The sequence below is a fragment of the Halichoeres trimaculatus genome, unplaced genomic scaffold (assembly GCF_033239565.1).
Source record: "Halichoeres trimaculatus isolate MK-OKI-2021-1 unplaced genomic scaffold, fHalTri1.1 fHalTri1_scaffold_16, whole genome shotgun sequence".
Classification (NCBI taxonomy): Eukaryota; Metazoa; Chordata; class Actinopteri; order Labriformes; family Labridae; genus Halichoeres; species Halichoeres trimaculatus.
In genome coordinates, this window is record NW_027437194.1 from 25,243,621 (window position 1) to 25,256,400 (window position 12,780).

A 12,780-nucleotide genomic window follows, 5' to 3' on the forward strand; every position below is an offset into this window, starting at 1 on the left:
GGCTCCTTTTTCACAGGGCTTTCTCCTGTGGGTCACGTGAGTGCTGAGATGACAGTAATTTTTCATGAGTCGTGTGTTGTTTGGTTGTATGGTCATGTATGTTGCCCAGGTACGAGACCTCCAGGCAGCCGTCACTACCTCTGCATGTCCTGAGTCTGTTTCCCCGCAGCTCCACACGCCCAGACGGCTCTGCACCTCAACATCCCTGAAACTCTGTGAAGGCAAGGGTCAAATGAATTGTCTTACACTATTAGAAACTCAAGGCAGCACTTACGAAACTAAAGGCCAGGGAAGTGGATGAATAAAAGATGCCGTCGAAACAGAAAAAATCCACAGCTTCAGAAGAAACCGAAGAAGTTGATGACGAGGTAGAGGAAACGGAGCCAAAGTTAAAGGAGAGGAGCAAAGGTGTGACCCATGGGGACAGCTCAAAAGGGGAAAAGAGTCGGAAGAAACACAAGAGCAAAGAGGGCTCAGACAACCAGGAGGCCCCGGAGAAAGAGAGGAAGAAAAAAGATAAAGAGAAGAAGAAGAAGAAGACAGACGAGGATGCTGGAGGTGATGCTGTGATTGAAAATGAAGCAGAGGAGGGTGAGCAGAACAACAATGACCCCGAGATCAATTCCAAAAAAGAGAGCTCAGAGAAACTCAAAGAGGAAGTGACTGAGGGGGCAAAGGAGGAGAAGAAGAAAAAGAAGAAAAAATCCTCCACAGAAGCTCCAGAGGGTGAAGAGGAGATGGGATCAAAGGAGAAGAAGTCCAAAGATGGCAAGAAGAAGAAGAAGTCTCATAACGATGATGACGAGGAGCCCCTGATTGAGGAGCAGGAAGAGGAGGAAGACTCCAAGAAGAAGAAGAAGAAGAAGGCAAAGAAGGGATCAGCAGACAGCGATGAAGATAAAAAGAAAAAGGGGAAGAAATCCAAAAACAAACAGGTGGACTATGCTGTCATCTACCAGAACGAGCTGCTGGGATACCACACTGACTCCTCTGATGGATACGAGGACGAGTACTTCAAAAAGAAAGGTAAGGTTCAAACATTTTGTCACCTGAGTTTCTCACCTGGTCAAATCCTGAATCAGGTCTCCTCCAGTACCCTTCATCCATGAGCTCTAGCTGTCAGGGAAAGCCCACTGTGATTGCTCCTGGGTGAAAGCTCAGTTATGTTCTACATGAATGGAGCCAAACAGAAGCTCAGGGGCAGACAGGTGCTGGGTGCAGGCCCAGACTCAGGGGCAGGGAGAACCACCAGGGCCAGACGTACGGCCAGGAGCCAGGGGACGGAGACCAACAGGGTTAAGATGATGAGAGGGAGGCCACAGGGTGGTTAAATTAAGAATAAATCAGTAAATTAACATGTCAGATCTCTGATACTTTTTGATGATAAAAGAAAAGCAAATTTCTGTCTAAGAATGTTTTCTCTCTGATGTCTTGAAACTAGGTTTGGTGGCCTAGTAGGGCAAGTATACAGGGTTTGTACTTTGAAAATAGAGATCTATAGATATGGTATGAGATGGGATTTAAATCTACGATACTAACGCTAACAAGCTAACTCCTTCATTAAGACATTACTGTTCAGGGATAAAGAGCAATTAATGGATAAACTAAACAGAATAAGAACAGGATGTTGTCCATACATGTCCATATACCCCACAGATAACACATACTACTTGGCTAAATCACCTGGTCAGAGGCAATATCTCATTTGCCAGATATAACGAATTAAATTCTACATAATGTCATTAATACGAAACAGATGAGCAACTTTTGATAAATTCCTGACGCTAATGAGTATTATTGACAATGAGTTTTTTTGCACTGGGATTTTCACGTCATGGAGCCTCTGAAAGCGTAGAATGTTTTTGTCTTGCCTTTAAACTACTGATCCAACAATAATGGTACCCTTGGAAAAGTTTGCATGCTGTTGTATACTTTAGCATTGACTACAGAGATTAAAAACTGTTCGGATACAGCAATTAAAGATGGTTCATATAAAATCAAAAGGTACCATGTTTAGGTACCTAAATGCATCCTTGTGAGTGTGAGGGAGTGGAAGAGTAGGGGATTTTCCATGCTGGACATGAACACAGCATTACAAGATTATATATTGAAGAATAAATGTGTTAAATTGAAAATAAAATAAAATAAAATAAACAGATTGATATTTTTTACCACAAAAATACAAAAAAATGCCTAAAATTGGTACCGTTGGGTACTGGTACCAAGGTACCGGGCATTGGCACTTTATTGTTTCAAATGTGGAAGGTACCCATCCCTCGCAGCAACAGTGTCCTCCTACTCTGCTCCGTAATTTTGTTAGCATATGAAATTATAAATTCTGATTATTTACTTCATGTGTTGAGCAGATGAGCACTCAGCAGCTCTTAAGAAAAGTGGCTAGTTGTTTATTGTCACCACTCCAGCCCTTGCTTGGACCCTTGCATTGGATTTTCCTTGTGAAGTTTATCCCAAAGTAGTTTTTCAGAAAAAGTTAGAACCTCCCAGAGAATTTTAGTTTCATTTGATATGCAACCAAAAAACTAAAAAGAAGAAGATGTGCAAGTTTTGTGCAAGAATTGACAAACAAACCAACAGAAGAAAGTTCAACTGAAAGATCTGACTCAATGATATTTTACAGTGTAAAAGATTTTAAATCAAACTAAAGCTATGCTTTTTTATTACCGTACAAAACTACAGCAAACCAAAGCTTCCTCTATGATTTAATGGAAGGATGGCAGGGTCAGAAAAAAATGATTGCAGATGCATAATTTAATGATTGGAGAAGTGTTTTTTTCTTTGGAGAGTTGGTCAAATTAAAGGTAACACTTTCCGTCGTCTTTTTTAATAAGTTAGAACCAAACTAGTTCTCCCCGAAGGTCATCCTCACTAACTGGGTTTTATTGAAAATGTTAAAGTTACTTTTAAAGATACAGCATAAGCATTTTTATTAAGCCTCTGCCTTATTTATTAAATGTTCCTAAACATAGATGACGCTCTAACATCAATGCATGTGTTTAGTTATATTAATCATTAAGTATGATAAAATGTTGGTTTCAGAATGAAACATTGGCTGTGACAGATTGAATCACAATCATGCTAGCTATAAGATTCCCCCAAGGACATGTTATAGCAAAGAAACACAAACTCAGTTTGGAGTTAAATCTAACCACACTGTCCACACAAAGTTTATCTTCTCACCACAAAACAGTACATAAAAGCAGTTTTCAACACACTCTTTATAAGAAGAATTTTGAGAAATTGAGCACTTAGCAGCTTGAAACATGCTTTTGATGAGAAAATTGCACATGAATGCATAAACATCTGAACTTGAAAGCTTTCTATCCTCCATTATGTTGCCAGAAAGGTGCTGAAATGATGACATTTCCCTGTATCTGCAGCACTTTCCCTGCCTGATAATTGCTCCCATAAAGTAAATGTTCAAAGCTAATGTGCTCTCAGCTCCTGATCTTTGACGGGATTATGAAAGGAACAGTTTGCATAATTTGGTAGCATCGGTAGCAGTGATGTCTTACCACAGTGACTCACAGTTCTCCAACACCCTGGGGAGATTATCAAGGCTCAGTTTTACCAGGCCACAGTCTATCTGATTTTATCAGGTGTCTCTCTTTCTCTTTAATCTGCTTCTAATAGCTCTGCTCGCTGTTAATTAGGTATCCATGTCCCCGCTGGATTGACTTTGGTCAAATTGCTCTTTATCAGGTCTCCTTCTTCCTCTGCAGAAGGTTTTTAGGCTATCCGTCACGTCTCTCCCAGTGGTTCATTAAAGAAGAGGTATATTGCTCTCCGGTATCTTAAACATGGATGTAAAGTAACAATGCTGGATGTTCAAACTAAACTTTTGCAAATTTTAATGTGCTGCATATTCATTTAAAAAAAAAACCTGAATCTGTCTGTAAACTGATCAAACACAATCGCTTTAAATAAATAACACAACACAGTCTTTGTGAGATCTTCATGATACTTCATGAGACCTTTACAAGATCTTGCTGAAATGATGAGGTCATCACATAAGGATCTCTCAACTGGTTCTTGACACATTGGAGGACTGGGCCTCAAACACTAAGGTCTGCCGATAGCTCCGCCCCCAACAGGCTTTCAAAGAGCTGGCCAATCAGAGGGATGGGGTTTGTGGGGCAGTGATCCTTAAAGAGACAGAAGCTAAAAGAAGTGTTTTAGACAAGGGCTGAAATACTGCTTTTCTAAATCACCATTGAGAGAGAAACATTTCTTTTAGCTGTATATCCTGTAAAGATACTACAGACGCAAACAAATCCAGACTGAAAAAACACTCTGTACTTTCACTCCCTTTTACCCAATGGAAAAACCTGTCAACCTGTTAAAATCGAGCCTACCCCTGCTCAGAGGTGACATCCCTTTGTCTCTCTTTGAACACGTCTAAGACGGCCCCACGGTCTCCAGTTTACCTTGCGTAACCACAGGAGAGAAGAGTTTACATTTACATACCATGAGGCTGCTGGGCTATAGAATTACCTCTACATAGACTAAACTGTTGGGTCTCAGGCAGCAGCCAATCCCTGACTAATCTCCAGCTCAGCATTTAACACTGCCACTGTAACTCTATCACGGGTTTTTTTCCGAGGTTTGACTTTTAAAATCCTCTCCTGAAAAATTCAGAAACCTCATTTGAGCAATGATTCTTGGAAAACACAGAGTCAGTAAGTAGATACGCAGACAATTACACGTGTTTTAAATGAACAGTAGTGACAAGTCTTCTTGTGGCTGAACAGAAAGGCTTTGCTAGCCTTGCTGAAGTCTGTCTGTCTAAAACCTTGATCCACCTGGTCTACCAAGACCTCTACTGATTTAAACAGAGTTATCTAACCCTTTCCACTGGAAGCTGATAACAGCGATGACAGCCATGAGTATGGCATGTGAACTGTTACAGTGAAGCTCAGCCGAACTCTAGACTCAGATTGGACACTACTACTACTATACTGTGCTATGGTTGACTGGTACGTTTGGGGCCTTAACTGCTCATAGCTCCTGAAGGCGACACTCCAAACCCAATGCAGCCGCCTGGAGGCTAAGAAGAAGAGGCTTTGCCTGACGCGCTCGATGACAAAAAAGACGATAATCAAAGTCTGGTGTCTTTGGTTTATTTGAGGACCATATAAATCCAGAATGTATGATTGAAAAAGCGAACTAAAAGTGCAAAAATCTAACTCCAAAAGCGATCTCAACAGATGCAGAAAGGGCAAAACAAAATGCATATGATAGAACTCAAATATGAAAAGATAAATCCAAAATACTTAAAAAGTTCTAATACGAGCTCCAAAATGATACGATCAGCAAATGTAGGACCTCTACTCTCATCCTCCTTCCACCCAGTGATTCAAACCTGTACCGGTAAAATAATCTAAAGACCTGCCACCACACCATGTAACACACACGCCCCGGAAGTGACAAAACAAATTCATTCATAAAATCCGTCACCTACAGCTCCTCTTGCATGGGAGTAGAGAGATTTCAAAGTAGAGTTTCTCTGACTGAAAGGCTTCTGACTGTTCAGGATATGACTCTTTGAAGCTTGCATGCTTTGTGTTGTGGTGACGCCTCAGATTATATCCTTTGGCTGCAGAGACAGTTTGGTTTCACACATATACTGCATTTCTAAAAGCTGGCACCATAAATACAAACAGTAGAGTCCCACTAAAGAGGCTTTGAGACCTAAGCTTAGTTTGATGTTGCAGGTTTACTGAGAACTAAACACGTTACTGTTTGCCATAACTCGCTCCTATATAAATATGAAAATAGTTATCTTGCTCCTATATAAATATGTAATATGTAAATAGTAATATTTTTCTACTTTTCTAGATTTCTTATACTTCTTTATATTCTTCAAAATTCTAATTTTATATTCCGTTATCATGTTCTATTTTTATTGTTGTTGCATTACTGCACTTTTTTGTTTGGCTGCTGTGACAAAAAAAAAAAAATCTATAAAGAATATTCTATTCTATTCTATTCTATTCTATTCTATTCTATTCTATTCTATTCTATTCTATTCTACTCTACTCCATTCTAACAAACACCAAACAATGATTAACTTAAGTCTTGATAGCTCTTGGACAAACCTATCAAAACCTTATAACACACCTCCTTATCCCGCTACCCAACATCAACACAAGCTACTCCCATCCAATCAGCCAACCCCATCCCCCACACAACCCACAGACATTGCTTCTAAACTGTCCATCACAACTCTGTCGCATTCACTTAAGCTCTGTTAATCTCAGTGAACACAGTAACTGATCTCACAGTCAAACAAATCACCACCATCTAACAACAACAACCCGCCCACTCTGTTACAACACTCACCAGTCCATTCTTCATTAGAGCTGAGCTTTTCTGCAGAGACTGACATTATTTAAGCTTTAAAAATATACAAAAGGCTTTTTTCCTGCTGGTGAGTGTGTTAACACTTGCGAATCCTTAACAATAACAGAAATTTAGAAAGAAAATTAATATATCAAATAATAATAAAATATATATTTGGCTTAATTACAATACAATAACTTCTTCATTTTTTTATTTTAGAGTCTGCCAAAAAATGTTTGGCCTTTGGATTAATGTAGTGGATGACCCCTGCACTACATATTGGCCACACCAGTAAAAAAAAAAAGCTACTAGTAGTTTAGTTTTGACAGCAGCCAAGGTTAGACCTGATAAGGAAAAAAAAATCATTGATGAGGCACAGTATGTTTGATGTCCAGAGGGAAGGGACAAGGTTGGACAGAGACTCTAAAACTGTGCTGACAGATCTGTAGGTGTTCAAAGATGTGTACCAAGCTTTCTGTTTGATTTAGTTAAACTTACTTAATTAATAATTTAAAAATAGCACAAAAAGTGGTATACATGATTCCTTAGGCCAGGCATGCTCTGTGAAAATCAAGCCAGCTCTGACTCAGCTTTTGATTTGCTGATTTTAAGGTACAATCAAGTTTCAGTTCGATTGTGCATCATTTGCCATGCTGCGTACAGGGAGGCATGAGGGCCAGTCACAGCCCAATCAGCTGCTCCCAGCCACTGAATTTCTTACATGATAGAAATTATGGCTGCAAACTGCACACACTAACACATTGACAGCAGATCTCTAAGCCAATTCCCCACTGTCAGGGCTTGTTTTCACTGATTGCCCCGGCACAAAAGGGTAGACATGTGTCTAAAACCCTTATGATGCCTGTCAGTCAAGTCAGCTGAGTATGCAACCAGTTAGTGCAGAAATGCTAAAACACATGCAAGTAAAGAAGGTAAACAAGTAAACAAACGTATTCATTATCTGCTCCTACACTCGATTTATAAGCTTAAATTGTGCATCATAAATGATTTAACATCCACTGTGCCTCAGGGGACATCAGTAGTGCTGCATCCATTTAAATTAGATTATTTTTCTTTCAAACAACTTTTCAACTAGGTTGATAACTAATAAACTAAAGCAATTGATCCTCATTGTTTCCATCCTGCTAGCTCCTCGTTGCTAGCACAGCTCAACATGTAAACAAACAGTGACCTCAGATATGCGATGTCCACTCTCCTTAAATGACACAGACTGCTCACTTTTCATTCTGTTTACCTTCCCATCAACCCAGTGGCTCGGTCAGAAGAGGAGACACATTTGTGAAATGTGAGAGATGCTTGGCTGCTGTGTCACACCAGACATGGATTCACTGCAGATTCGCCGCATTGAATTCCCTGGCAAACGTGCATGGAAGGAAACATAATGCTCCCTAGTGTTTATAGATTATTGGACACTGTCTGAAGATGTGACTTTGTGATTGTCCTTCTATTCAATGCTTTGCTTTTTAGGATGAGACCTTCCAACTATTTATTCTGTTAGAGTCAAGCCAGGTCACCTCAGTAAAATGGGCATTGGCTTTAAGTGCTTTACAGGTGATGCTGGCAGTTTAGAATCAGCTGGTTTGACATCATCAGCTCCAACAGTCTCTTCTACTCTATTTTCCCAGTCTTTGACTGTATCTTCCATCCTGACCTTTCAGTGCAGCTTTAAACACCCTAAAATAAACAGAAAATCAAGTACAACAAGAAAGCCCCACAAATGGGTCCTTAAGATAGTTACAGAATGGCCTAATGGGATCAACTTTGGGAAAAAAAACAAACAAAACTTCAGGCAGCATCTGATGTAATTTATGCAATGAAGACATTAAAGCATTTCTGGAAAGCACAACAGATAAGGAGAATAAATAAAATAAAAGAGGCTCTAAAATTGATCCTTGAGGGATGCCACACTTTATGCAAGCTATACTACTGGTAAAATAACTGTTTTATTTTATTCCCGATCGGTTGTTGAACTTTTAATCATTGATCCAAGTTCATTTTTAACCCTCTGACAGTGTTGACTGTAGTACACAGCTGTTCAAAAAGTCATTTTCTCCTAAATTAATTTTCTCTGACTCCAAAATGACTGTAGACAGCCACACTTGTGGAGCCCTGGTGACATATCCCGTAAGTCATTCTTTACCAAAAATAACCCTGGAGGTAAAAGCTACAATGATATATAGTACCATCTAACAATAGTATTATTGCATTATTTTTTAACTTTTTTCAATAAAGCAGTAAAGTATGATTGACCATGTGTCCACTGAAGTGGACATCATGCAACATCAAGTTTATTTCCAACACAAAGTCAGATGTTGGGATGTTTGGAAAATGAATAATTTTTCATTGAATTGCCCAAAACCACAATTTAATTGATTGTTACATTAACTAAATGCTGTTTTAGGCATGTATAGTCCCCTGGAGTAGACACCTCTGTAACTTAATGACAAAAAAACATATGTTAAACAAAATTGGAACACATTTTTTTCATGCCCTAAGAAGAATAAAGACACTTAATGAACCAGCCTCTTTAAAACATGACCTGACTTTTCCTTGAATCCGCTTCGGGAGATGATACGTTGAATTTTTCAGTGATCTGCTGAGCTCCAGGAGTGTTTCAGGCTTCTTGTTTCTTCGTCTTTTGTCTGGCAGCTTGGATGACAGGGATCAAGTGTAGCTCTAAATGTTTTGTTTCCTAGCAGCCAGGTGATTATACTCAGCGTGAAGATCCATCTGGTGAAAAGTCTTGCATGAGAGGATCCAGATGTTATCTATTATCTGCTTGTACTTGTTGCAGTCCTGCTGCATTTTGCTGAAACGTCCAACTAGTACAAGCTTTTTTATTTCATGAAACTGGTCTGGGGATTGATGTAGCGACAAATATTTGACACAGAGGTTGGTTAGGATCGTAGTAAAATTGAAAAGTGTTGATGTAGATGAAAACGGAGAAGCTTCTTTTTACCCCAATCAGGTCCTCAGTGTTTCATGTTGAGATTTTTATGACTTCATAAATCATTTTCTGAATCTCTGGTCCTCTCTGTTTCAGTGTATGAGGTGGTTGCTGTCACTGGCGATGTGAAGGGAGCTGGGACTGATGCTAACGTGTTTGTCACCCTTTATGGAGATTTTGGCGTCACGCCCAAGGTTCACCTGGCGAGCAAGTAAGTGGGTTTGAAACATTTAATGTTGGACTGTAGTTTGATAAAAGCGCTGCTTCCAGCTCAGGTTGTAAAGACTCCTATCACTCTTGATTTGTTGTCTTGATTGTACCTCTTATTTCAGACAGTATCACTTTTTCAGTGCCAGCTGTTAACTTTTGATCTTCTTTATTCCTCTCTGATCCTTCAGCACAGCAAAGAGGTATTACCTAACAAGTCTCCAAAGGATGGAAACAGTTCTGTCCTTGTGTTGGGTTGTATTTTTCACACTACACTGTATGGAAGAACATTCCTGCTTTAGATTAAACTGAAGAGCCTGAAAGTTGAACTGTCTCCTTCAGATCAGCTCAATAAGAGAGGAGGGAGATGGTGAAGACAACAGTTTGGTTGTAGTGCAGGAATCTCTCCTCTATACAGTCGCACAAAGTGTCGGACACAGAATATCTGGAGTAAGGGGGAACTATGTGACATGGCCGGTCTTCTTTTCCATTCACGGCTAAATGAAAGAAGAGCGCCATGTCATTTCTGAGGATGATCGAATGACTCTCAGGGGATCTTATCAGCACCAGGCTCCTTTTATCTCACACACGCTGATTGACAGATAGGGTTACCTCTGCAGCGTATAGGATATACTATCTCATTGTGAGCCACGCTGGACCTTGTCACACACACCTTGTGGTGGTCTCGTTCATCCGCCTCAGTAAACATCATCGTGCCATGTCCTCAGTGTGTCCGTGCTGTGTGGCTGAGCTGCTGCCCAGCAGAGGAAACACTATACATGGATGTTGATGACCTACTTCTGCATAGAATAAATATTCTGCACAGCAAAGTTTCACCTTACTCCGATATAAATTAGGTCCTGCCTGTATTGTGTAGTCATCTAAGAGCTCTTTACCACATGATACAGGTAAGGAGAAGCTGCTGTGTGTTAAAGCACACAAAATGCAACCACAGAATCTGAATCTGTGCAAAAGTTTCAAAGTTTGCATTGGGTTTGCTTTCTCACATCACCAGCCCCTCCATCAGTGTCTCTCAGGAGATTTTAGAAACAGGAAACGTGGAACAGGGCATGCATTCATCAGGGCTGGGCAGTCATTCATTTCTGGCGCTTATTTCACAGTAAACACCATGCACCTTAATTATAAGAGCCTTGGCATTGTCAGTGGGTACAGTATTGTCTGGAGAGGAGATGTGGGTCAGAGACAAAGGCAGGCATTCACTGTTAATGAAAAGACGGTGTCTGATTCACTGCGGCTGGCAAAGAAGCGACTGTGTGTGCACAGGCGCCTGGATCGACGCTGTGAGGGGTAGAAGTACACCAGGAGGAGGAGGAGGCACCGAAATGGCTGAGCTTTAGAAGATCTCAGATTATACCACCGCCATGTGACCATCAGGGCACCAGAAGCTGGATTAAGTCAGGAGATGTAATTTACTGTCACAAAGCTCAGTTCAGTTAGCCGTCTTCTGTACAACCCCCAATCAAAACATGTCTCTTTAATCTCTCTGTCACATCTCTCTCCTGATTTCTGACATCTCTCATCAATTCACAGGAGCCGGACTGCATTTGAGAAGAATAAGACAGACGTTTTCCGCATCAAAACCCACAATGTTGGTCCTTTGAAGAAGCTAAGGTACTGCACGGCTTACATGGTGCTCCTGTAGAAATATAAAATCTTTATCAGGCCTTTGATGTGTGCATGGCTGCACGGCTGCAGCAGACACAGAGAATGCACAACCTCAGGTCACTGAGATCATCCCAGCTGTTCCAAGTAACCCTAACACAGGATGAGAGCAGCTTACAGAGAGGATCACACTGAAACATTTCTCACTTATTCTCCAGCTGTGCTGCTGGCCATCAAAGGATTCTGCTCAGGAACACAGGGTTAAGCTCCATCTGTTGTTGTGTGTGAGGGTCTCACTCCAAAGGAGGCTGACATGACATGAATAGTCAGATGAGAGGATGAGTCCATTTAAAAGTCAATGAGAGCAGAAGGTGGTGAGGCTGCAGTGTAACTTGGTGAGGGGACAATGACAGGGAGGCTTTTCATCTCAGCGTGTGGAGCAGTTAGTGTGAAAACAACCTGAAGTAAAAGTACAGGAGTAGCATTTTTCTACCTCATTACAGCTTTCATACAGCTGTGAAAATTCTTCCACTCCACGAACAATCATTTGTAAAAAAAAAAGAAAAAAAAAAAGAAAAAAAAAGTAAAAAAACAGCATTATCACTCATTTACTCTAACTTCATAATACAGAATCTAAACGCAGATACTAAAATCCAGCTTTTACAAACCATCAAAGTGAACCATATTCTGCACAGATGTGAAAACACCTGTTTTTTCAGATGCCAGCCTGTGCTTTAGTGTGCTCTGGACAGAGAACATTTAAACCTCTGAATAAGTTTAAAGAGGGGGGGTGTTCTGCTTTCCCATATTTTAAACATGAATATAAAGTAACGATGCTGGATGTTCAGGCTAAATGTGTGCAAAATTTCAAACTGTTACATATCTATATGATTTTGAAAACCCTGAATCTGCTTCTTACAGGCATCCAGAGAGCTGGCCAATCAGAGGGAAGGGGGTTTGTGGAGCAGGGAGCCTTAAAGAGACCGCAGCTAAAAAAGTGTTTTTAGATGGAGGCGGAAAAAAATGTTTTTTCAAAACACCAGAGACAAATTATTTAGAGCAGTAAATCATGGCAAGATACTACGGGGGCACCAGAGGGACAGAATAGAGACTCAGAAAAGCGCAATACCCACTCTTTAATATACTATTTTGGAAAATAAAGAGAATGATAACTAAGAATTATCTTAAAATATTTTATCTAACATGTCCTACTGTTTGTCTGTGAACAACATAACTCAAAAACTAATGAAAAAATATTGATGAAATTTTCAGGAAATATTCAAAATGGGATAAGGAAGAAGTGATTAAATTTTGGAGGTGATCTGGATCACCGTCTGGATCCAGGACTTTTTAAAGGATTCTTTATCATTGTGAGAAAGGGCTGTTTTCACCATATGTGCATATAACTCCATGATAAATGGTCGGATTACTTTGCAAAACAATACAAGACAAGGTCACCATAATTTCTGACAGATGTAAAAGTACGATCCAGATCCTGGCAATATTCTGGATACTAAGATCTGGAATATGAAATATATGCTGGGTCATCATAATTTTCAACACTGTCAGGAAACAAATTATCGTACAAACCTGCAACTAACACCAAATTGTTGCAGACAGTC

At 40.1% G+C, this 12,780-nt stretch overlaps 1 protein-coding gene across 1 annotated transcript in view; it reads left to right on the top strand.

Moving 5' to 3' along the window:
• The first annotated feature begins 201 nt into the window (after positions 1–201).
• Positions 202–12,780, top strand: part of loxhd1a (lipoxygenase homology PLAT domains 1a) — a 50,988-nt gene continuing 38,409 nt past the window's right edge. Inside the window, exons 1-3 of the mRNA XM_074691161.1 lie at positions 202–1,026; positions 9,425–9,539; positions 11,087–11,167. Coding sequence (XP_074547262.1) covers positions 309–1,026; positions 9,425–9,539; positions 11,087–11,167 — 914 coding nt within the window. The 5' untranslated portion in view covers positions 202–308. The remainder of the gene's footprint in view (positions 1,027–9,424; positions 9,540–11,086; positions 11,168–12,780) is intronic.